The sequence below is a fragment of the Zea mays genome, chromosome 7 (assembly GCF_902167145.1).
Source record: "Zea mays cultivar B73 chromosome 7, Zm-B73-REFERENCE-NAM-5.0, whole genome shotgun sequence".
NCBI lineage: Eukaryota > Viridiplantae > Streptophyta > Magnoliopsida > Poales > Poaceae > Zea > Zea mays.
The window spans coordinates 46500701-46527224 of record NC_050102.1 but is presented as its reverse complement, the minus strand read 5'-3'; the positions used below and the strand labels follow the sequence as shown (position 1 = coordinate 46527224).

The 26524-nt window shown below is 43.8% G+C and overlaps 2 protein-coding genes across 3 annotated transcripts; both read left to right on the top strand.

Annotated features, from left to right (window-relative positions):
* Window positions 1-18992: 18992 nt before the first annotated feature.
* LOC100283522 (undecaprenyl pyrophosphate synthetase) lies at window positions 18993-25111 on the top strand. Of its 2 annotated transcripts, XM_035960599.1 has the most exons (4): window positions 18993-19622; window positions 19729-19796; window positions 19898-21590; window positions 24347-25111. In XM_035960599.1, exons 1-3 carry the CDS (start codon window positions 19224-19226, stop codon window positions 20349-20351), a joined length of 921 nt encoding a protein of 306 aa, XP_035816492.1. In that variant the 5' UTR covers window positions 18993-19223; the 3' UTR covers window positions 20352-21590; window positions 24347-25111. The 2 variants fall into 2 exon arrangements, with proteins under 2 accessions (XP_035816492.1, NP_001358872.1); NM_001371943.1 differs by lacking the exon at window positions 24347-25111 and having other exon boundaries at window positions 19189-19622; window positions 19898-20549.
* LOC118472919 (uncharacterized) lies at window positions 20761-25122 on the top strand. The gene has a single exon (XM_035960899.1). It carries the CDS (start codon window positions 21089-21091, stop codon window positions 21806-21808), a length of 720 nt encoding a protein of 239 aa, XP_035816792.1. The 5' UTR covers window positions 20761-21088; the 3' UTR covers window positions 21809-25122.
* The last annotated feature ends 1402 nt before the right edge of the window (window positions 25123-26524 follow it).

The window sequence follows — 26524 nt, the reverse complement described above, 5'->3', positions numbered from 1 at the left end:
ATCATTATCTCAAATATATTCATAACAATATGGATCAAGAGAACATGAAACATATGAATCATATAAATATAATAAGCATATAAACATGGAACATGTATTATTATAGAACAACTGAAAATAAACAGATAGCAACATAAATAGTATGACTGTAAAATTAAGACAAACAGATTTATCATATTACTAGTATGATCAGGCATCAGACATGTTATGATATAATACGACAAAATAGATTGAATAAATTTACGGCTATAAATAAAACAGCAGGTATGAACATATATAATTTGCAGAATGAAAAACAGTAAGGAGATGAATTGATCATACCCTCCCATGCGCTCCGAGGATCTAGATCCTTGTCCAACTTCACTTGTCATGTCAGCAGGAGGAAGACTTTGGGCAGTCGCGTAGACGCTCCCCAAAAACCTAATTGCCGATCCCTCGTGCAAGGTCTCGAACGGCAAGGGCTCCGGAGGCACCTGCCCTCTCGCTTCTCTGTGCGCGCAGAGTCACGAGATGGAAATACCCTCACTCGGCTGCTGTACTGTGTTCTGAAAGTGTTTTCTCTTGTGTACCGAGTGACAGGGATGCTCCTCTATTTATCCTCTCGCAGAGGGAAGCTGAAGGAGAAAGGTCGCCGAGTCACGCCAAGAGTCGGCCAGCTCTAGCCGAGTTATGTCATGAGTCGGCCAGCTCTTGCCGAGTCACGCCATAAATCGGCAGCTGAAGGAGAAGGGTCACTCGGCAGACGGGTCACTCGGCTGACGTAGAGACAGGGTCACTCGGCTGACGTACGCGGTTAGTGAGTGCTAAAAATTAACAAAATTAATACAACCACACCACGCCCGCTCGCCTGCCTGCCTGCCTGCCTCGCCACGCCACGCCACGCCCGGCCCGGCCCGGCCGGCGGCGGCGCGCGCGCGCGCGTGTGGCACGCCCTTGTCCATTTCTTGACTTCTCAAGTTAAGTGGAATAAATCCCACCATATAAGTCAAGGCAAAAGACCCTTGGACTTCCAATGTGGTACTATTGGTTTCTCCACCATTACACACCATAGAGTTTATTCAATAAATGGGCCAAGCCCATAAAAGATCCAACAATCTCCACCAAACTCTAGGGTTTGTAATGATGAAATATCAGAATCACAATCCTTTGATATACCAGTGTTTCGATGGAGACTGTTAAGTTGAACATCCATCTAGAATAAGAGTTTCACTCATTCACAACTGAACAATGGACTATGCCTTGAATTGACAGTTTTGTGCGAAATAAGATTCACTCAAATCCTTTGCTAATACTAGGCTGCAAAAGGGTATTCCCGCTTTTAGAAGCATATAAGTCACACTTCAGTGCCTTTCATGAGTATTTAGGGATTACCCAAGTCCCATAGACTGTGACCAGCAGTCTGATTCATATAGGTGTATTCCTCAAAAGATGTTCTGTAGGACAACATCTCACCTTTATAAGACTCTTGGAATACATTAAGGTAGAAACCATCCTGCCTTACAGATAGGAAAGATGTGCATCAGAAATGAGTTAAAGAAGGGATCTTTCCTCACAATCTACTCCTAGCTTGTTTCTCCACTCTACTTCACGGGATCTCCGATCACATAGAGCAGGTTACCAATAGAGTAGATCTCACATGGGTCTCATACTCGTTTCCCTCGATGCACTTTCTATCACATTGCGTGATAGACCCTTAGTGAATTGATCTGCCAGATTATTCGATGTGTGGACATAATCCACAGTAATAACTCCGGAGTTTTTCAACTTTCTGACAGATTTCAATCTCCTCTTAACATGCCTTGTAGACTTCATGTTATTCCTAGAACTGTTAACCTTTGTAATCACCGTTTGATTGTCACAGTTCATGGAAATAGCCGGTATCGGTTTTTCAACTACCGGTAAGTCCAATAGGAAATCACGAAGCCACTCGGCCTCAGCCCCAGCAGTGTCTAATGATGCGAGTTCTGCTTCCATTGTAGACTTCGTTAAGATAGTCTGCTTGCAAGACTTCCAGGAAACAGCGCCACCTCCAAACAGAAACACATATCCGCTTGTGGCATAAAGCTCATCAGCATCAGAAATCCAGTTGGCATCACAATAGCCTTCCAGCACTTTTGGGTTTCCGGTATAATGAATACCGTATGTCATAGTACCTTTCAAATACCGCAACACTCTCTCAAGAGCACGCCAGTGATCATCTCCTGGTTTCGACACAAACCGACTTAGCTTACTCACAGCATAAGAGATGTCTGGCCTTGTTGCACTTGCAAGGTACATGAGCGAGCCAATGATCTGGGAGTATGTCAATTGATCCCTTGCTATTCTCCGATTCTTTCTTAATAGCACACTGGGGTCATAAGGTGTTGGAGCAGGATCACAGTCACTAAAACCAAAGCGACTCAATACCTTTTCCACATAATGGGATTGTAACAAAGTTACCCCACCATCAGCTTCTCTAACAAGCTTGATGTTTAGAATGACATCAGCCTCTCCCAAATCTTTCATCTCGAAATTGCTCGATAGAAGATTTTTAACTTCCTCAATCACATTGAGATTTGATCCAAAGATCAAAATGTCATCAACATAAAGACACAGCATAACAGACTCACCCCCACCATACCGATAGTATACACACGTGTCAGATTCATTTACAACAAAGCCAGCTGCTGTAAGAGTATTATCAAATTTTTCATGCCATTGCTTAGGTGCTTGTTTTAGGCCATACAATGATTTTAACAACCTGCACACCTTGTTCTCTTGACCATCCGCAATAAACCCTTCTGGCTGATCCATATAGATCTCCTCATCCAACTCTCCATTTAGGAAAGCTGTCTTAACATCCATCTGATGAATGATAAGACCATAAGAGGCTGCCACAGCTATTAATGTGCGAATTGTAGTCAATCGAGCCACTGGTGAGTAGGTATCAAAGAAATCTTCACCCTCCTTTTGGGTATATCCTTTGGCCACAAGCCTTGCCTTGTACCTCTCAATTGTACCATCAGGCCTAAGCTTTTTCTTGAAGATCCATTTGCAACCTATAGGTTGACAACCATAAGGACGATCCACGACCTCCCAAGTTCCATTAGACATAATAGATTCCATCTCACTCCTTACTGCTTCCTTCCATAAGTCAGCATCAGGAGAGGAATATGCCTCACTAATGGTAGTTGGTGTGTCTTCCACAAGGTACACTATAAAGTCATTACCAAAGGATTTTGCAACCCTCTGTCTCTTGCTCTTTCGAGTGACTATAGTGTCATCCTCCTCAGGGATGTGCACGTGAGAATCCTCAGCATGATCTATAGGAATCGACAGTTCGTGCTCATGGGGAATTATAGTCTCATGACTTATATCACTAGGTGTATTCTTCATAGGAAACTCATTCTCAAAAAATGTTGCGTCTCTTGATTCCATGATAGTATCAACATACATATCAGGCACATCAGATTTTATAATTAAGAACCTATACCCAGTGCTGTGAAAAGAGTACCCAAGGAATATACAGTCAACAACTTTAGGCCCAAGTTTACGCTTTTTGTTGATTGGCACGTTCACTTTAGCCAAGCAACCCCAAGTGCGCAAATATGAGAGATTTAATCTTCTCTTTTCCCATTCCTCGAATGGTGTGATCTCTTTGTTCTTTGTTGGAACTCTATTCAGGACATGACATGCTGTCAAAATCGCCTCACCCCACCATGCCTTGGATAATCCCGCTGTACTCAACATGGCATTCACCAAATCTGTTAGAGTGCGGTTTTTCCTTTCAGCAATCCCATTGGATTGTGGTGAGAATGGCGGTGTCCTCTCATGAATAATACCATGTTCCACGCAGAACTCATCGAATACATTAGAGAAATATTCTCCACCTCGGTCGGACCTTAAACGTTTTATTTTCCTCTCAAGTTGGTTCTCAACTTCAGCTTTATAGGCCTTAAAATAATTGAACGCTTCATCTTTTGTTTTTAAGAGATACACATAACAAAATCTAGTGGAGTCATCTATAAAAGTGAGAAAGTATCTTTTACCACCTTTGGTCAAAATTCCATTCATCTCGCACAGATCAGAATGAACAAGTTCCTGAGGTGCCAAACTCCTCGCCTCAGCAGCCTTATGAGGCTTGCGGGGTTGTTTTGATTCAACACACACATGGCACTTAGACTTTTTGACCAAGTTAAATTTAGGAATTAAATTTATATTTGCTAACCGCATAAGACAGCCAAAGCTTGCATGACAAAAACGTGAATGCCATAAATCCGACTCATCAGAAAAATGAATAGAATTCACGAGTTTATTACACACATCATGCAGTGATAAGCGGAACAACCCTCCGCAGTCATATCCTTTACCAACAAAATTACCATGTTTAGACACAACACATTTATTAGACTCAAGAACAACTTTGTATCCATCTCGACATATCATAGACGTGCTAACGAGATTCTTCTTGATAGAGAGCACATGCTGCACGCTCTTCAATGGCACCGTCTTTCCCGAAGTAAACTTCAGAATGACCGTACCAACACCAAGAACATGAGCACGCGACCCATTTCCCATTAACAAGGCGCCAGACCTCCCAACCTGGTAGGAAGAGAACATAGAGGCATCAGCACACACATGAATATTTGCACCACTGTCCATCCACCACTCAGGTGAATTACAAACTGAGAGAACAAATGGTAAAGAATTACCATACCCAGATGTTCCATCTCCAGTTTCAGTGGTTACAACATTAGCTGATTTCTTGTCCTGAGTGAACTTGCGATCAGGGCACTCTCTAGCCCAATGTTGATCACTGCCACAGACAAAGCAACCTCCCTTTCCCTTGTTATTGTTGTTCTTCTTTTTAAATTGTGTTGTTTGAACAGGTTTATTCGCGTTCTCTGATTTGTTCTGGTTTTTCTTCTTGTTAAACTTGCGGAAGTTTCTCTTCTGCACCACATTAGCAGTAGAGGTCTCAACACCTTTTCCACTGTCCTTTGTTCTAGCCCTTTCCTCAACATCAAGAGTACCAATGAGCTCTTCCACATTGAACTCTTGTCTCTTATGTTTGAGAGAGGTAGCAAAGTCCTTCCAAGAAGGTGGCAACTTGGCGATTATACCGCCAGCCACAAACTTGTCAGGCAAAGGACAAGGAAAAAGTTCGAGTTCCTTAGCTAGTGCCTGAAACTCATGAGCATGTTCCACTACAGATCGGTTCTCAACCATCTTGTAGTCATACAGCTGCTCCATGAGGTACAGCTCGCTACCAGCGTCAATAACTCCAAACTTTCCAACAAGAGCATCCCACAGCTCTTTCCCCGTGGGAAGGATGATATAGCTTTTCTGGAATTTTGTATCCAGTGCGCTAATTACTGCTCCTCGAAAGAGGTTGTCTTCAGCCTTAAACTTAGCCTCATCCTCAGGAGGTAAGTTGGCAGGCTTGCCCTCAGCGGCATGAAAACAAGACATTGCAGTTAGCCACAATTCCATTTTAGCTTTCCATATCAAGAAGTTTTTACCATCAAAAGGATCAGGCTTTAGCACAGCAGCAAAACCTCTGACAGAAAAATGCCTAACATTAGGTTTTTGGATTGTTAGAAATATAGGCATTTTCCGTATTATTTTAATTCCATAAATTAACATTATGATGATGACATATAAAATATGTTTAATCATAGAAATCATTATCTCAAATATATCCATAACAATATGGATCAAGAGAACATGAAACATATGAATCATATAAATATAATAAGCATATAAACATGGAACATGTATTATTATGGAACAACTGAAAATAAACAGATAGCAACATAAACAGCATGACTGTAAAATTAAGACAAACAGATTTATCATATTACTAGTATGATCAGGCATCAGACATGTTATGATATAATACGACAAAACAGATTGAATAAATTTACGGCTATAAATAAAACAGCAGGTATGAACATATATAATTTGCAGAATGAAAAACAGTAAGGAGATGAATTGATCATACCCTCCCATGCGCTCCGAGGATCTAGATCCTTGTCCAACTTCACTTGTCATGTCAGCAGGAGGAAGACTTTGGGCAGTCGCGTAGACGCTCCCCAAAAACCTAATTGCCGATCCCTCGTGCAAGGTCTCGAACGGCAAGGGCTCCGGAGGCACCTGCCCTCTCGCTTCTCTGTGCGCGCAAAGTCACGAGATGGAAATACCCTCACTCGGCTGCTGTACTGTGTTCTGAAAGTGTTTTCTCTTGTGTACCGAGTGATAGGGATGCTCCTCTATTTATCCTCTCGCAGAGGGAAGCTGAAGGAGAAAGGTCGCCGAGTCACGCCAAGAGTCGGCCAGCTCTAGCCGAGTTATGTCATGAGTCGGCCAGCTCTTGCCGAGTCACGCCATAAGTTGGCAGCTGAAGGAGAAGGGTCACTCGACAGACGAAGAGACAGGGTCACTCGGCTCTAGCCGAGTTATGTCATGAGTCGGCCAGCTCTTGCCGAGTCACGCCATAAGTTGGCAGCTGAAGGAGAAGGGTCACTCGACAGACGAAGAGACAGGGTCACTCGGCTGACGTACGCGGTTAGTGAGTGCTAAAAATTAACAAAATTAACACAACCACACCACGCTCGCCTGCCACGCCACGCCACGCCCGGCCGGCGGCGGCGGCGCGCGCGCGCGTGTGGCACGCCCTTGTCCATTTCTTGACTTCTCAAGTTAAGTGGAATAAATCCCACCATATAAGTCAAGGCAAAAGACCCTTGGACTTCTAATGTGGTACTATTGGTTTCTCCACCATTACACATCATAGAGTTTATTCAATAAATGGGCCAAGCCCATAAAAGATCCAACACAAATAACGCTTAGGATCTTTTTTTCTTCCTCTCATAAATAATATATCAGATAAAAGTAAAATATGTAGACACAGCAGATAAGAAACTAAGTAAAATATAAAAAACGTTCCTTCTTCCCACCCTCATTTTTCCCCTTGTTTGTTTCTATTGTTTCTTCAAACTTTTCCCAGTAATATTTTTCACGGGATTCTGTGTCTTGCTTCATAAAAAACATTAATAAGAATTGGTTTGGTGGCGAGAAAAATAGAGGCATCTATGAGGAAGGAATCTTCTTACATTTAGTAAGTAGATTTCTTTCACATGGATCCACTCAATTTTTCTGGTCACCGAATCAGTCTTAAGAGTTGGCATAGAACCTACATACAAATAAACTATGAGTAAAGTTTCTCTTTCTCCTTTCCTTTTAGGATAAGTTTGTATCTTTTACAACGTTCCTTGATATGTACATGCTACGTTAAAAACTCTATCTGAAAATTCAGTGACAAAAACGGTTCTTGAAGAAAAGAGTATATCACATTCATTAATTGCATTACACGTGTTGTCACATTAAATCCTTTCATTAATTGCATTACACGTGTTGTCTCATTAAATCTTAAAAACACATATGGAAAGGAGTACAACATTTTTTCATGAATTTTTAGGATATTCTATTGTCATTACATACTGATTTTTCGGGAAACCAAGAACATCGTTGTAACTAGCTCGACGAGAGCTTCGTCACCATATTTACGGTTCGTCGAACGGATCTGCGGTTCATTGTTAATCTACGGAAAAACCAAGATGTCCAGCAGCAGCGCGAGATCGAAGAGCTTGATTGGAAGCTAAGTTGGTGGTAGGTTAATGGTCTTTTCCACATGATAGCATTGGCGCTTTTCACCTAATAGATAATCAGCACCACATACTCTTTTACATGCAATATTGTTATACAACACAAATTTAACAGTAAGTACAATCATGATTAGTTGACAACAGTTAGTTCATGCCTTTGTAAATAAAGCTTTCCCACCTTTAACGAACTGATCTAACCAATTAGATTTCGTCATGTCACCTATTTCTATACAACCATACTAATCTATTAAAAAATATGATATTTTCTCTGTCAAAATAATTTGTTTTAACTTTTTTTCAAATTATGTTAGGTTCATATTAATTTTGTGTACGTAGTAATAACATTGTTTTAATCATACCTCATGTTTTAATAATTAATTATTTAAATATTTGTTTAAATAATGTTAATTAGCTAGGCAATCTAGTTAATCTAATTTACTAACCTACGTTTTTTATAAATAATTGTTAAAGTAATTAATATCAACTCAAATATTTAGATTCAATACCTTCTTAATTTAATTGCAACATCTATTAGATTTATTGCGCCTAAAAATATTGTTTTACCCATAACTTTTCTGTTTTAACTCCGATTTTAATGGTTCTCGTACCTATGATCTCGTAGCGATGCGTAGAATATTATTATGTGTTTTGTTTCCATCTTTGGTTTAATGTTATTGTTGGGGGTCTGCTTCGTCGCCGAAGGTCCCATAAGAATAAACACCTTCGGAAGATCAACACAGAAGCAAAGCCGAAGCTACCATCCGGGGAGCTTCGGCATAACGACATGCCTAAAGACGAAGGGTGGCACCGACTTAAAGATGAAAAGACCAATTGGCCCATGATAATCTATGTTATGATTGTAACCAGTTGTAAAGGACACGAATGTAAATCCACACAGGCTGCGTCCTGTGCCTATAAATAGATGAACAGTACCCCGTACTGTTCACACTGACCTGTACTCGCTCGTGCAATACGCTTGTACTATTTCCTTCTGTCAAGTCGAAGGTACAAATGTAGTTCTATATTATTACTGTTTATTCATGACATAATAAAGTTGAATTGATAATGTCACATAATTATTCACGTTGCTTTTTATGTCTTACATGTTTCTTCTTTCATTAATATATACTGCAATCATGAAGGTATGTCTTTCATGACCTTCTTCTGAAGATCATTATGCCCTAAGGGAGATAATATTTCGAAGGACGAAGGACCTTAACCCTTAACATTTTGTGTTGCCTTGTTCTTAATTCGCAGCAATTGAGAACAAGTCCCCAACATTGGCGCCCACCTCCGGTGAACTCACTTCCACTTTTGAGCTAATGGCTTCGTTCAACAATCAAGTCGTAGCACCTTCGGCTACGAAGCTGGTGCTCCCGATAATAGGCTGCTCAAGTTCAGAGTCGGCTAACAAGAAGCAGAAGAAGGAAGCACAAAGAAGGGTGCAGCATGTTGGGGTGCAGGGACCCTTCATCAAGTCAAAATGGTCCCACATCCCAATCACTTTCTCCCAGGAGGACCTTCAGCTCAAAGATTACCCTCACAATGATGCTATGGTCATATCTTGTGTCATCAAGGGATTTCTGGTCCACAATGTTCTGGTTGATAAAGGCAGTGCAGCGGATATCATATTTGCTAAGGCCTTCAGACAGATGCAAGAGCTAGAAGATAAGATTCATAATGTTACACACCCTCTTTGTGGCTTCGGAGGAAGGCAGATTGTAGCACTCAACAAAATCACGATGCCAGTGACCTTCGGCTTCGTCCACAATACAGGGACTGAACAGGTTGTGTTTGATATTGTTGACATGGAATACCCCTACAATGCAATCATTCGTCGTGGGACACTTAATGCTTTCGAAGCAATACTTCATCCAGTATATCTATGTATGAAGATACCTTCGGAACAAGGGCCCATTGCTGTTCATGGGAGTCAGGAAGCTGCCAGGAAAGCCGAAGGAAACTGGACAGATTCAAAGGCAATTCACAACATAGAAGGAGTCGAAGCCTGTGAATAGTACAAATACAAAAGAGAGAAGGCTGCTTCGGCAGATCAGCCGAAGCCTATGCTTCTATGTGAAGATATAGTAGAGCAAAAAGTACTGCTGGGGTCTCAACTATCTGAAGAGGAGGAGAAAACTTTGATAAGGTTTTTATTCAACAACAAAGATGTTTTTGCTTGGTCGGCCAATGATCTCTGTGGTGTCAACAAAGACGTCATTGAACATTCACTCAATGTCGACCCATCCTTCAGGCCAAGAAAGCAAAGGCTTCGGAAAATGTCTGATGATAAAGCCGAAGGTGCTCGGAATGAAGTAAAAAGGCTTCTCAGTGCTGGTGTCATCAAAGAGGTAAAATATCTAGAGTGGCTAGGCAATACTGTTATGATGAAGAAGGCCAATGGCAAATGGAGAATGTGTATTGACTTCATAGATCTTAACAAGGCCTGTCCAAAGGACGAATTTCCATTACCAAGAATAGACTCTCTTGTAGATGCAGCAGCTTCTTCAGAGCTTATGAGTCTGCTGGATTGCTACTCAGGATATCATCAAATATGGATGAAGAAGGAGGATGAGTCGAAAACTAGCTTCTTAACTCCCAGTGGCACCTATTGCTATCTTCGGATGCCTGAGGGGCTCAAGAACGCTGGAGGAAGCTTCAGCAGAATGAGAGCCAAGGTCCTTCATTCCCAGATAGGCAGAAATGTGCTGACTTATGTTGATGATATCATAGTGAAAAGCACGAAGCAAGAAAATCACATTGCTGATTTGCAAGAGACATTTGCCAATTTCAGGCAAGCTGGCCTGAAGTTAAATTCAGAAAAATGTGTTTTCGGAGTAAAGAAAGGCAAGTTCCTTGGCTGTCTGGTTTCAACGAAAGGAATTGAAGCTAACCCAAGTAAGATCGAAGCTATCCTTCGGATGGAGCCACCAAGCACGAAAAAAAGGGGCTCAACGACTGGCAGGAAGATTAGCATCATTAATCAGATTCATATCCCGATCAGCGGAAAGAAACCTGCCATTTTTTGAAATACTGAAGTCAGCTGAAGTCTTTCAATGGGGCCCGACACAACAAAAAGCTTTCGAATAGTTGAAACAATACTTGATTGATTTAACAACATTAACTCCACCCGCGCCAGGGGCTCCATTGCTCTTTTATGTGGCAGCTTCGCATTCTGCGGTGAGTGCGGCACTGGTACAGGAGAAGCTAGATGGTCAGGCTAAAAAGCAAACTCCAATATACTTCGTCTCTGAAGTTCTAAGTCCATCAAAGAAAAATTACACAGAATTGGAGAAGGTATTATATGCTGTGTTAATAGCCTCCAGAAAGCTTCGACATTATTTTCAAGCATATCACATAATTGTTCCTTCGTCACAACCTCTAAAGGACATCATGAGGAACAGAGAGGCTACTAGAAGAATTGGAAAATGGGCTGCAGAGCTTAATGAATTCACCATTGATTATGTGCATAGATCTTCAATTCAGTCCTAGGTGTTAGCAGACTTCATCACTGATTGGACGCCAGGGGCTCAGAAAGAAGAGACAAATAAAAATGCCAAAGCTTGGACAGTATTCTGTGACGGTTCTTGGGGAACCTTCGGTGTAGGAGCAGCTGCTGTTCTAATAGCACCTTCGAAAGTCAGAACATGTTATGCAGCCAAACTATACTTCAGTTGTACAAATAACATTGCCGAATATGAAGCACTCTTGTTGGGGCTTCGGAAGTTAAGGGCAATTGGAATAAGAAGGGCTATTCTGAAAACTGATTCTCAAGTCATTTCTGGCCACATAGATAAAAGTAGCAAGGCAAGAGATGTGAAACTTGAAAAATATCTAGATACAGTTCGAAGGTTGGAGGCTTCTTTCGAAGGTTTCTCTGTCAAGAACATTCCAAGAGGCGAAAATGAGCATGTAGATTTGTTAGCCAAATCAGCGGCTCAGGGGCTCCCTTTACCTTCGGAAGTATTTTTTTGAAACAATAAAGGCACCTTCGGTTGAACTCATGGAGAGAGCAGTGCTCGCCATTTCTCCAGTACATAGTGAAGATTGGAGGACTGAAATCATATCTTTTCTCCAGGGTAACTGCCTCTCGGATGACGAAGTTTACAATAAAAGAATGGAAGCAAGAACAAGACCATATATCATAATAAAAAGTGAATTTTACAAGCATGGAGTTTGCTCCCCCCTTCTCAAGTGTTTATCTAGAACCGAAGGTATAGAACTAATGAAGGAAATACATGTAGGATTGTGTGGATCTCATATTGGGTCTAGGCCTTTGCTGGGAAAGGTTTTTAGACAGGGATTTTACTGGCCGAAGGCAGCTTCAGATGCAGCAGATCTGGTCCAAAAGTGTGAAAATTGTCAAAAATGTGCAAGGGACCAAAAACAACCTTCGTCATTAACACATTTAATACAACCAACCTGGCCATTGCAAAGATGGGGCCTAGACTTGTTAGGCCCACTCCCACCAGCACAAGGTAATTTGAAATATGTCGTGGTGGCAGTGGAATATTTTTCTAAGTGGATTGAAGCAAAGCCTTTGGCTACAACAACTTCGGTTACAGTTCAGAAATTCTTCTGGCAAAATATCGTTTGTCGCTTCGGCGTGCCGAAGGCTATAATTATGGACAATGGAACACAGTTTGATGTCGAAGCTTTCAAAGATTTCTGCGACTAGATTGGCACGAAGATTCATTTTGCATCAGTCAAGCACCCGGAGTCAAACGGGCTGGTCGAAAGAGCAAATGGTATCATAATGACGGGAATAATGAAGTTAATCTTCAATCAACCCAGAGGAAAGTGGCCAGAAGAGTTGATTAAAGTGGTGTGGAGCCACAATACAACTGTATCAAGGTCAACAGGTTTTACACCGTTTAAGCTATTGTTTGGTGACGAAGCTATAACCCCCAGAAGAAGCTAAGGCCAGGTCAATTAGATCAGTAGATTCGGCAAAAGACGAAGCTGATTATTTTGTGGCAAAAGATGCTATAGAAGGGACCAGACTTCAGGCTGTGGAAAATATCAACAAATATCAAGCCGAAACAATAAAATGGCGTGACAAAAACGTTTGGCTGAAAAACATTAAGCCAGGGCATCTGGTACTTCGAAGAGTGGCCAATCCAAACACAGTAGGTAAGCTATAGCTGAAATGGGAAGGACCCTTTCTGGTGGTATCTTCGTCAAGGCCCGGTTCTTACAGATTGAAGGACATGGACGGCAACGACATTCCTAGATCTTGGAATGCAGATGAGCTTCGATGATATTATTTATAAATTGATGTAATCTTTTTCATTTTTCCTATGGCACCCTTTTCCTTTCCAAAGGGGGAGAAAGGTTTTTAATGGGGCCATAGTTTGTAATTTTCCTTTCTTATCCAGCTCTACGAGAGCAAAATCCCCCAAAATATGTAAAATGTAAAATCTGAGCATGCACCATCGAGTGCAGAAAAAAGAAAAAAATAGGGAGAAGCTCAAAAGTCATCCCTAAGGGGATGCAGAGCACGACGAAGCTACAAAAAGCCGTTTCCAAGGGAGCGCAGTGTAAGTTTTCTGCTCAAAAGTCGTTTCTAAGGGAATGCAGAGCCAAATACCGCCGAAATATAAGGCGAAGCGTGAAAAGTCAACGCGAAAAATACCGCCGAAATAGAAGGCGAAGAAGTTCAAAAGACGTTCCTAAGGGGATGCAGAACTTACACCGAAAAATAAGCAGTGAAGCCGAAAAATAAGTAGCAAAGAGACTTCAGTCATTACTAAGGGAATGAAGGTTATGGATGTCGCTTCGTATGTGTGTGTTTGGGCATTCATTTGCACGTTACATTACATCATACATTGCATACATATACATTCATTTCGACATTCGTAGGATCATCATCATCATATCATAGAGTGCAGACAATTGCTTCAGCTCCAATGACAAGGCTTCGGTAAAAATGAAAAAAGCAGATTTATGCTTCGTTGTGTACGAAAAGAAGGGAAGATGTTTTTCGCCTTCGGCTCAAAAAGGACAAGTTTCGTCCACATCAAAGCAGTTCATACATGGATGGAAAGGTAAAATATATTACAAGGTATTGACAAATTTACAGAGCATTGTTTGATTTCTAAATTACAATATTTTTTACAAGGATAATCCAAAATTTTCTCTATGTCTCTTTTGCAGCAGATTCATCACTTAATCATTACTTAATAAACTTCAGCTTACTGATCTTTGGCTTTGTCATCCTGTACATAACAAAGTAGTATAAGGAAAGTGCAAATTTCAAGGAGAAGGTAAAGCAGCAGGCACAAGTTTATTACTGGCTTGAGGTAGCTTCGAGCTTCGTCACCAGCCAAGTTTCGCCCGCCCTTTGCCCAGATTTGAGTAACGAATCTGTTTCCGATGCTTCGGGCTAGGCCGGGGATGTCATCCAAGTCTGCTAGTGACAGGCTAAAGTTTGGTCTGTTTACAATGTTTCCATGTGTACAGCCAGCCTTCATGAAAGCAACAGTTGTGCCTCGAGAAGCTAGCAGAGCACAAAAGTCACCATGTCTAGCTATAACTTCGTCGAGAGCATCAACTTCACCTTCAATATGATCAAATGTGCCCGGCAGGTCTTCAACCGAAGGTTTAAACTTTTCGGAACTGGCTCCAACTGAGTTGAAGACCTGCTTCAGCCGTTGAATGCACCGGGTGCCGAAGCCTAAACATCTTTCTTGAAGATCTTTGAGTGATTTCTGCAGATTTGAACTTTTTTCAACTTCAGCTTCGAGTTTTGTTTCGAAATTTTTCTTCTCTTGCTCAAAGCTTTTTGACTTCATGGAAAGTTCACTGTTTAATCTGGCGATCTCGGCTTGAGCTTCTGCCAGTGAACCTTCCATTGTTTGAAGCACGAAGTCTTTCTTTTCTAGGGTAGCTTCATGATATTTAATCTTGTTCTCTAAGCCCTCAATTATAACTTCGTTTTTCTTGTCCTCGAGGTCTTGTTGCATCCTCAAGGTTTTGCTTAGTAGTAGGCTCTGACAAAATAACCTTCATCAGAAAACATCTTCATATCAAAACAATAAAAAAGATAAGGGAAGAATTTTACCTTAAAGTTAGAATAAAACAAGCTACCGGCGATATGCTGTCGTCGGTATCTGCTGAGATCAGCTTCGAGCTTCGGGAAACCAACACTTTTCGATAAAGTGATGACAACTTTCGCCCAGTCCGGTCTCGAAGACAACCTAAGCTCTCTTCGTCTATACCACCAAAGAGCAGCGCCCCTGGCTGGTACCCGCAAGATATAGCATAGTCCCTCAGCTCTTCTTTTTTAGCCTTAGACAACTCTTGCCCAATTATGTTTTGAAAGTTGAAATTTCTTTCTTTCGAAGCATCTTCGGCAAGCTCCTTCTCTTTTCCAGGCATCTTCTCCCTTTTTCAGGCACTGCAGTCGGGATTTCCTCAACAGCTACATCAGTTTCTTCCTCAGCCATATTCAAAATCATTTCATCAATGTTAGAAAGTGTGTTTTCCAAATTTGTGGCTTCGGCTGCTGCAGCTTCGGAAGTAGAAGCTTCAGCAAGAGCAGCTTCGGCTGCTGCTGTTTTCGGCGCTGAGGCTGATGGCGGTGTTTCTTCAATAGCCTCAATGACAGTAATAATTCTTTTCTTTTTTGGTTCAGCGGGCTTCTCGGCAACCGAAGGCTCCTTCTTCTTCTGTAAAAGCCTCATCAGTTCTGGTCCGAGCGGACTTAGCTTATTAGGTAGAGATTCGATCATTACCTTTAAAATTTCTTCTGCGTCAGTGGCAGAAGGTGTTGAGGGAATTTCTTCTTCTAAATTAGCTTTTGGCTTTGGAGCTGTAGCTTTTCTTTTCTTCGAAACGGTCACCTTTGGCTCAGGGCTGGATTTTTTCTTTTTTGCTAAATTTTCATCTTCTTTTATCATTCTGGTAGCTTGTCTTTGCATAACACTGACAGCGCTTTTTCGTTTTGGCCCTTCGACGCCTTTGCTTAACCGTTCATAGTCTGGATATTCAAATTTCAGAGCGTCCATTACTCGGTTCAGCCTTCGTTTCGGTCGGGTGCCGAAGGCTGCCGTCATCAATTGATCTTCTTTCTTCGTATAATTGCCCAAGATTTCATTGCACATGGCTTCAATCATCTCTAACCACTCTTGACTGGGCTCTTTGAAATGTTTCTTAAACTTGAACTGATAGGACAGTCGAACAAGTTCATTCTTTTTCTTTTCTCCTTTGAGCTTCGACATATTCCATTCCTTTAACGTTGGGAATACTCTATTGGCTAAGTATTCCTGAACCAAATCCCTAGTACCGATATGCTCAGACATAACTCTAAATTCGCCCACAACATCTGGGCATGATGACCCCGACGTCATGTAGCACTGGGGCCTAGTTAACCCGAAGGTTAGGTCTAGTGGGCTCTGAACTAGCTTCTCCTTTTTCTCATCAACCTTAACATAAAACCACTCAGTTTTCCAACCGGTTGGCCATTTGGTGCGGTAGCTAACCACCGGAGTCTTCATATCTTTGCGGTAAGCAAAGTTGTAACAGGCGAAGTTCTCGTGTAGCCCATCTTCCCTAGCCTTCGTCTGATAGTGAAGCTCATGCACCCGGTAGAAAGCTTCGGCAAGCGGTTCCACTCCTTGGCTTCGGAGAGCCCAGATAAAGACGCTGAGCCTAACGATAGCGTTAGGAGTCAGTTGATGAAGATAAATTTCGAAATTTTCCAAAACATTCGCAATCATTCCATGCAGAGGAAACCTCAATCCTGCTTTAAAGAAACTTCTGAAAACTACCACCTCATCATTTTCTGGCTTCGGAGTGATTTCTTCTCCGCCAAAACGAATCAGCTTCTTCTCGGCTTCCCCGAAGTAGCCTAGCTTTGTCATCATGGTCATATCGGCCTCGGAGACAGTAGACTTTCCAAATTCCAGGTGGCTGGGTTTAGATGGCATGATAGAATAATCTATCTCTTCTTCATCAGCCTCACCTTCTTCAATGTTAGCCTGCTCGGCTTCGAGGTGCACCTTCGTCAGAGGCGCCCTCTGTCACAACCAGTCCTGACTGCCTCATTACTTCGGAGATTGGGGCAGTCTCAGCAGCTTCGGCCTCCTCTCCGTCGCGTGTAATCCTAGCTGTTGAATGCACTCTAGCCATTTGATACTGAACTTCTCACGGTTTTGACGAAGTTGATGACTTTTTGTAGCTTTGCCGAAGCTCCCTCTTGTGACGAAGCTAAAGCAAAACAATGTTTTGATTGAGAATACGATGAATAAGCTTCGGCTATAGTCAAATTTTTCGGCAGCACAACAGTGCAATAGTAGTAAATGATGTGGTAACTTCACACCTACCCGTCTGTTTATATAGTGCTGCAGGTGGGAAGGTAAATCGTCAAGCCGCTCGCACCCGCTGAACAGTCGCCCGCACCCACTGAACGGTGGACCATAGTGCGCGAGAAGGCGAATCACCAGATCACGCGTACCCGTCGTATGGTGGGACCACCATACACTCGGAATATCTAAATCGTTTCTCGACAACGAGCTCGGGGAAGGTGTTTTTCAGACCTTCGGCATTCCGAAGCCTAAGAGAATTTTTCACGGATCGAGCTCGTTACGAAAAACGATCTGGCACCATGAAGGGGCTACTGTTGGGGGTCTGCTTCGTTGCCGAAGGTCCCATAAGAATAAACACCTTCGAAAGATCAACACAGAAGCAAAGCCGAAGCTATCATTCGGGGAGCTTCAGCATAACGACATGCCTAAAGACGAAGGGTGGCACCAACTTAAAGATGAAAAGATCAATTGGCCCATGATAATCTATGTCATGATTGTAACCGGTTGTAAAGGACACGAATGTAAATCCACACAGGCTGCACCCTGTGCCTATAAATAGATGAACAGTACCCCCGTACTGTTCACGCTGACCTGTACTCGCTCGTGCAATATGCTTGTACTATTTCCTTCTGTCAAGCCGAAGGTACAAATATAGTTCTATATTATTACTGTTTATTCATGACATAATAAAGTTGAATTGATAATGGCACATAATTATTCACGTTGCTTTTTATGTCTTACATGTTTCTTCTTTCATCAATATATACTGCAATCATGAAGGCATATCTTTCATGACCTTCGTCTGAAGATCATTATGCCCTAAGGGAGATAATGTTTCGAAGGACGAAGGATCTTAACCCTTAACATTTTGTGTTGCCTTGTTCTTAATTCGTAGCAATTGAGAACAAGTCCTCAACAGTTATCATATCCATTATTTGATTGTTTGTATCTATTGCTACGCATAGAAGCAAGATGATGAGGATTTCGAAGCCCAACTTTTGGGACAACATTTGGACTAAAAGGTTGTCGCAAGTATAAGATAAGTTGTGCTCTTGATCACTTTCTTTACCTAATAATGATCTTAATAAGAATTGTGGCATGTTTAGGTTAATTTTATGGGACCTAATATGTTACCTAGTTTTGTTTACCCTACAACTTACAAACAAATGAAGTATTGGATAGTCTTGCTATTGCTTTACCTGGTTTAGGGATTAATATTGTATATGTACTATGGTCATGTTCTATTATTATTATTGAATTATTTATTGTTCATGATAAGATTATTTTGTTAATTGGAACATGGAGAACCACCCGAAAAATTAGTGCTACCACAAGGGTGGAATGGGTTTCCCTTGGCCAAGTAATTAGAAAAACTATGGAGAGATTATCTTACCCAAAAGGGGCAAGCGGGGAGTGCGTCACTGCAGAGTATATGGAGGTCCTTTGATCGAACCGTCTATAATAGCTTTTCGGACGAGGGATTCCTATGCTTACTTCTTTCTGAATCTGTAGTGGTTTTTCTCAAACTAGTATAGGTGACCAGTTTGCCTAGCTTCTTTTTCTGTACACTTTTAAGTGCCAACGGAGTATTATCTTTTGTTGTTTTAAAAAACTTTACATTGAAAAAAAATAAGTACTCTCTTTGCCAGAATAGTTTTCGCTATAATATTTATAGTGCTCAGTTTTAAATTTGGATTTAAAGAAAATATTAGTAATGTATATATTTTCTAATAAATTGACTATAAAAATAATTTAAAATATATCTAACAAAACTAATTATGTATATAAATATACATGATTAAAGTTAAAAAACATTTAATTTTTCGAAAAGTGACAGCCACAACTAGCACATATACAGGAACCATTATTGCATCTGACTCTAGATCTAACGGACACCCGACGCTGATAGTATAGTACAGTTGTTGCCAGAAACCAGATACGTATCCACTGACGTAAATGGTATTCCGTACCTTCTGACGATACTGTGCGATGAAGTAACCTCCTTTTACCACTGGATCCTTGGCGCTTCCTCGTCACGTTCCCAGACCTCGAAAGACTATTCCCCTCAACCCTCCAAAAGAAGAGGACTGTTGAAACTTGGATGCCATGGCATACGTCCACACGCCACCGTACCAGTCGAGATCAAGACGGCAATAATAGACAAGAACAAGGTGCGTGGCAGTGCACTCGACGATATTAATGGAGCTGCTTTGCACGGGCGGCAGAGAGCCGTAGACAGAGCAGTGACGGTCGTCGTACACAGATCACGATGCTGCTCCCACACTCTTCGTCAGCCTCTGCAACTGCTACCACTCGTGGGCTAGCACTAGCAGCAGCAGCACCGCCGCCGCGTCCGACCGCTCGCCCCCGGCGCGCACGCCTCCTGCCTCCACGCGCGCGGGCCGAGACGCATGCGACGGGCGTTGGCGCCGACCGCGCGGCCGAGGCGCTTCTCCAGAGCGGGCTGCGCCGTGAGTCGCTGCCGCGGCACGTCGCGGTGGTGATGGACGGGAACTCGCGGTGGGCGCGCGAGCGGGGGCTGACGCCCGCGGACGGCCACAAGGCCGGGGGCCGCAACCTGGAGCGGGTCGTTGCGCTGTCGCGCGCCTGGGGCATCCGCGCGCTCACCGCCTTCGTCTGCTCCCGCGAGAACTTGAGCCGCCCCAAGGCACCGCCCTCGATCCCTGCTTTTCAATAAACTCTCGCATACACATCGGACGACGACCCTGACACGCACTGGTGCGTTCTTGTCTTCCCGCCCATCGTATCTGCAGGCCGAGGTCGACTACATGATGGGCTTGTCCGAGTGGCTGATAGGCGACAACATCGACAAGCTCTCGAGGTCGTCGTCGTCGGCTAATAAAAACCTGCAGTGATCTTGCATAGCACAGTGCCACAGTATACCGTTTGAATTTTTTTTACATGTTCTGCTTCCGCGTTCAGGCAGGGGATCCGACTGCAGGTGATCGGCGACGCCGCGAAGATGCCAGCCTCTCTGCGGAGCGCAGCGGCGCAGGCCGACGAGGCCACGAGGCAAAACTCGCAGCTGCACGTGATGCTGGCCATCTGCTACAGCGGGCGATGGGACATGGTCCAGGCGTGCCGGGAGCTGGCCCGGGAGGCGCAGGCGAACCGGCTCAGTCCGGACGACATCGACGAGTCGATCATCGCCGGCAAGCTCGCGACGAGCGCCGCCGGCGAGTTCTCCTGTCCCGACCTGGTCATCAGAACCAGCGGCGAGATGAGGCTCAGCAACTTCTTGCTATGGCAGTCGGCGTACTCGGAGTTGTTCTTCACCGCCAAGATGTGGCCTGACTTTGGGGAGGCTGAGTACCTGGAAGCGTTGCGCTCCTTCCAGGGCAGAGACCGCCGCTTCGGCCAATCAAAATTACTCTAAGGCCTCGTTTGGTTTAAGAGTCCCTCTATTTTAGTTTTATTTAGTTCCTAAATTGTCAAACAGTAGGATTAAAACAGAGACTAAACTGATTTAGTCTCTAGTCTCTCAAGATATGGTTAAAAAGACTAAATCATATTAATTCTACATTTGCCCTTCATTTAGTTCAATTGTACTAATAGCAGGAGAATATTAAAGGCTATTTTAGTCTTCTTATGAGTCATTTAGTATATTTTTACTAATTTTAGTCCTTAGAAACAAACATGTTAGAGACTAAATTTTAGTCCCCTAACTAAACTTTAGTCCCTAGACTAAAGAAACCAAACATGGTCTAACTTGATGGAGTGTTACACCTGCATCTCCAGCGTCAGCACCCAAAAGACCGTCCCGACTCGCGTGCAAGGGCGTCCAATCGTCGGATCCACAACAGCGACTATGTCCTGTAACCGTGGCCCATGAGCCGATATGGAGTAGCGTGTGTGTTTGCAGCCAGTTGTCACGACGCACAAAAGCGCGCCACTAGCTTCTGTAAGGATGAATCATCCAGAGAATTGCAAACAGAACTATTCCCCCCGTATCTCATCTTCTTCCTCTCCAAGCATTCTCTTCTTCCTTCCTTCCTCCCCAATCTATCGTGTTAACAAGTGGTATCAGAGGGGTCTGATCCTCGTCACTGTTCCACTCTGGATCCCACAACCTCCCACCCCTACGACACTCGTCTTCGTCGCCAGCGCGCCGCCATGAACGTCGACTTCCAGCACCTGCTCGACGAAATGTCCAAGCGCTTCGACGGCTACGATGCGAAGCTGACGCAGCGCCTCTCCGACTACGGCGTCAAGCTGCAGCAGCGAATGCTAGATCGCAATCTGGAACTGGAGCGTCGTATGGCGGATCTCGACACACGGATGGACGACAAGTTGGCTTCGCTCTCCACGGCCAACGAGACGCGCTTGTCGCAGCTCGAGTCGGTGGCCATCTCCTTCGACGGTTGGCATCCCTGCATGGAGGGTTCCGTCGACGACATCCGTCTTCACGTCTCCAAGTTGACCAATCTCTACGAACGGTCGGCAGTGGAGCACCCTACCGTCATGACTGGTGTGCTTGTTCCGGCTCCCTCTCCGGCCGTGCGCCCATCTGCTGCTGCCTCCACGGACGCTCAACCTGACAGGCACCGCCTGAATCCATCAATCCGGGATGATGGTTGCGGAGTTGTCACAATTCTTGATCATCACCCGGCAAAGGGTGCGTCATCCCCTTCTCACCCCATGTGTTTGCTTCTCCTATTTTCCACTGTTCGAGATCCGAGTTTAAGGAACCCGTGGGTGGAAGTTTGGCTGGTTTATCTGATCATTTTCCTAAAATGTTGTTTCCTACGTCCGATGGGGATCAACCCAAGTTATGGATCTGTAGATGTGAGGATTACTTTGATCTGTATAGTGTTGATCCAGCGCAGTGGGTGAGGGTGTCATCTATGCATTTCAGTGCTGCTGCATCTCGCTTGGTGCAAACTGTGCAGAGCCATCTTAGATCCCGTTCGTGGTTAGAGTTCTGTGGTTGGGTTTTGGCTCGATTTGGCTATGACCATCACGAATTGTTGATCCGCCAGTTGTTTAACATTCGTCAAACTTCATCGGTGTCTGAGTACATCGATCGTTTCTCATCCCTTTGTCGACCAATTGACAGCTTACGGATCGCACACAGACCCCCTTTATTTCACCATGCGCTTTATTGATGATTTGCGTGATGATATTAATTCTTCTATTTTGGTTCAACGTCCATCTTCTTGGAATTCTGCCTGTGTGTTGGCTCAATTACAGGAGGAGGTCTCGGAGTACGGCAAGAGGCCACCGACCCGGCAACCTGATCCATTCTCGAGAACTCAGTCAACACCACCAGCTTCTCTTCCACTTCCACCACCCCCGTGGAAAGGAGAGAAACAGACAACTCTGGGCGAGGACCGTCGGGGCGCTAACTCAAATAATATGGAGGACAAGTGGTCTACCCTTCGGGCTTATCGGCGTGCAAGGGGCTGTGTATTAAGTGTGCAGAGAAATGGTCTAAGGATCACCGTTGTGCTGATTCGATTCAACTCAATGCTGTGCAGGAGATATTTGAGCTGTTTTAGTGGGATTCGGATGCTCAATCAGAAGGGAATGACCCAATCCAACCTTTAGAGCAGATATTTATGTTCGTGTCGGTGGCTGCTGTATCTAGAATGCCAGGTCCACGTACATTTTGTCTGGGTGGCATTATTCATCACCAAGCTGTTCGAATCATGGTGGACTCCGACAGTTCTCATTCTTTCTTGAAAACAAAATTGGCCACTCAGCTTCAAGGCATTGTTCCTCTATCAGTTCCTATTGTTGTTCAAGTAGCTAATGGTGCTCGGTTACAGTGTTCAGCGCATTGTCCAGCCACTGCGTGGTCGGTCCAAGAGTTCACCTTCTCCACAGACTTCAAAATCTTGGATGTGTTTTCTTATGATGCTATATTGGGGATTGATTGGTTGTCTCAATTCAGTCCGATGCACATACACTAGCAACATCAGTGGATGGTACTTCCATACCAAGGAGTATCAGTCTTATTGCAAGGGTCCAATTGTTCCATTTCTAAGGGTACTGTGGTCCAATTATGCTTGTTGGTCGCGTGCCTAGAATTAGATGCCATGGTTTCTGAGGCCCCCTGCCATTCAAGCAGTGTTATCAGAGTTCTCAGCTTTGTTTGCTGTGCCCACATAATTACCACCTACCCGAGCATGTGACCATGCAATCCCATTGTTCCATGGTGCTTCTCCGGTCACGGTCCGTCCTTACCGTTATGCTCTAGCACTCAAGGATGAAATCGAGAAACAATTTTGTGACATGTTGGCCAATGGCATCATCCAACCCAGAGCTCGTCCCTTCTCTTCTTCCATCACTTGAATGCTATCACTGTCAAGGGCAAGTATCCAGTACCAATTATTGATGAACTTCTGGATGAATTATTAGCAACATCTTGGTTCTCCAAACTTGACCTTCGTGCTAGGTTCCACCAGATCTGACTGAAGTAGGGCGAGGAAATAAGACAATGTTTCAGACACACTATGGACAATATGAGTTTAAGGTCGTGGCGTTTGGCCTCACAGGTGCTCCAGGCACGTTTCAGTCGGCCATGAACTCAACTTTAGCCTCTTGCCTGTGTCAGAGTGCACTGGTGTTTTTCGACGACATTTTAGTCTACAACTCATCCTTGTCTGACCATGTAATACACCTTCGGATAGTACTACAGCTGTTAGCTCGAGACAAGTGGTGTATTAAACTGTCCAAATGTTCATTTGCACAACAACAAATCAGCTATTTGGCTCACATTATCAGTGCCCGTGGTGTAGCTACTGATCCCGAAAGGTGTCAGCCATCGCTAATTGGCCTTGTCCTCAAATAGTGAAGGAACTACGCAGCTTCCTTTGATTGGCTGGTTACTACCGCAAATTTGTCCGTAACTTCGAAGTCATATCAAAACTTTGACTCTTCTCCTCAAGAAACATTCAGTGTTTGTGTGGACGTCAGTACATGATCATGCTTTTAACGTGCTGAAACAGTCCTTGTGCTTGGCGCATGTGTTGAAGTTGCCCAACTTTGGACATCCATTTTCAGTTGAAATTGACGCAGCAACAACTGGAGTGGGTGCAATATTGATTCAGGATGGTCACCCAATAGCCTTTATCAGCAAGGCATTAGGCCCCAAATCTCAAGGCCTCTCCACTTATGAAAAATAGTATATGGCCATTCTATTAGCAGTGTCTCACTAGTGCGCTTATTTGCATCTCAAAGAATTCACCATTTTTACTGACCAACGCAGCCTAATATCATTGTTCGAACAACGCCTCCATACAATGTGGCAACAACGGGTGTTTTCCAAACTCTTGGGCATTAATTACCATATTGTTTACAAACGCGACACTGAGAATTGAGTGATAGATGCCCTTTCACGGAAATCTTCTCATGAAGCTTCTTGTGCAGCTATTTCATCAGCTACTCCAAAGTGGTTTGCCGAGGTGATTGCTGGATACGATCAGGATACCCATGCAACAAACCTACGAGCTCAATTGGCTGTTGATCCCACATTGGTGCCCACTTTCGCATTGGTGGAGGGATTACTGCGCTACAAGTCCAAAGTTTGGATTTTCCATAATGTGCCACTACAACAGAAAACTGCTATCAGCTTGTTACGCCAGTGCATTAGGTGGCCATTCTAGATTCCCGGTAACATATATGAGGATGAAGAAGCTGTTTGCTTGGACCGACATGTGTGTTGCGGTGAAGCAATTTGTGCAAACATGTCTGGTATGCCAGCAAGCTAAACCGGACAGAACCCGTTTACCAGGTCTGCTACAGCCGTTACCAATGCCCTCATCAGCTTGGCAGATTATTTCGGTGGACTTTGTGGAAGGCTTGCCGACCTCTTCTTCATACAACTGCATCTTGGTTGTTATTGATTTTTTCACAAAGTATGGTCACTTCATTCCTCTTCGCCATCCGTTCACTGCTACCAGCATTGCCAAGTTATTCTTGCTGCATGTGTATCGTCTCCATGGGATGCCTTCCTCAATTGTTTCTGATTGGGACAGAATATTCACCAGTTCGCTTTGGAAGGAACTGTTTCGTCTTGCCGAAGTTTAGTTACAAATGTCATCATCTTATCACCCACAATCCGACGAACAAAAAGAGCGACTGAACCAGACTGTAATACCCAAACTTGTAAACTATATCAAAGGAAATAATTCGCTTATGTGATATGTCTCTATTTCTTAAAACATGTGAACAACCATTTCCAAAATGATTAATTAGCTAATAACCTATAAAATAAATCATGTCTCATGTTGGAGTTTTGGTTGCTTGTGCATTTAATAATACTGATAATATTAATAAGGGCATATTAATGATGAGAATTAGGGATTTAATCAAAAATTCAATTATAGGATATGGAAATAAAATTAAAGAGAAAAGAAAGAAGGAGAAGTGAGAAAGGAAAATATATAAATAAAGATATTATTTCATACTGACATTTTGATGTAAGTATTTAGTATAAAGTGCAAAATTCAAAATAAAAGGGAAAGAAAACAAAGGAAAAAGGAAATACAAAAGAAAAAGAAAAAATCTAACTGGGCTCGCTGTACGCAATTCGGCCCAAACCCACGATCACCGTGCAGCCTGGCTCGTTGATGGGACTGACGGGTGGGACCGGCGCGGATAGTTGAACCCCGCACGCCCTCACTTCCGCAGACTCACTGACGGGCGGGACCCAACATCCAGTGACTCCTGCTCGATGTGCTGGCACTCTGACACTTACGCGTGGAGCCCACCGTGCAGGGCCACCTTCCACCACCTCGCGTGCATAGTGGAGAGCTTCAACAGCCGAACCTAAATTCCCGGCCTCGGCTGACCCAGCAAACCACGCCCGCGTCTATAAGTATTAGCACCGTGCCTTGAGTCAACCATCACATGAATTCACTGGAGCCCAAGCCGTGAGTGGGAGGGAAAACAGAGACCCGACATCTAGACAACCCGCGCCGCCGCAGATTCTCCTCCCAGTCGTCGTCCAAAGCCTAGGATCGGGTCAGGGACCTGCACCGAGTTAGAGGGAAACCATCCGTGGAGCTTGCGGGCGAAATCGATGACCTCACAGCGCTTAATCGCTTGCCGGAGTTGAAGATTCCACCAATTTCACGCTCCACCGTGACCAGGGACCACTACGCCGCGATTCACGGTAAGACCCCTCCTAGAGTATTCGTTGTTTCCTATAGTTCGTTTAGATACCCTTGGATTTACCTTTGGGGCTCTCGCGTGGCTGCTCGGGGAGTTCACTGGCGTTTGTTGTGGTGGCGGGGTTGCGCCATTGCACTCGGTCATCGGTAGGGAGAAGACGACTCCACAGCCGTCCATCCTGGATTAGACGGTACGGATTAGATCTCGCGCAACGGATTGGGTGCCATCGATCTGCCCACGGACGGGCCCGATTGGATTGCGCGTACCTTTTCGCGCGATCAGATCTGGACCGTAGGTTTGGAATCGTAAGGTCAAGGGTAGATTGTAGTTATTTGAATCCGAGTCGTTGATCCCTGATCCAATGCACGATATCGCGTATCGGTTTGTTCACGTATCGGTCTGATCTGGCGCGTTGATCTTGGATCGGATGGC

Coding starts and splice junctions, on each gene's coding strand:
- LOC100283522 (XM_035960599.1), top strand. CDS start 19,224: ATGCTGCTCCCACACTCTTCGTCAGCCTCTGCAACTGCTACCACTCGT. Junction 19,623..19,728: donor AGAACTTGAGCCGCCCCAAG/GCACCGCCCTCG, acceptor TCGTATCTGCAG/GCCGAGGTCGACTACATGAT. Junction 19,797..19,897: donor AACATCGACAAGCTCTCGAG/GTCGTCGTCGTC, acceptor TTCCGCGTTCAG/GCAGGGGATCCGACTGCAGG.
- LOC118472919 (XM_035960899.1), top strand. CDS start 21,089: ATGAACGTCGACTTCCAGCACCTGCTCGACGAAATGTCCAAGCGCTTC.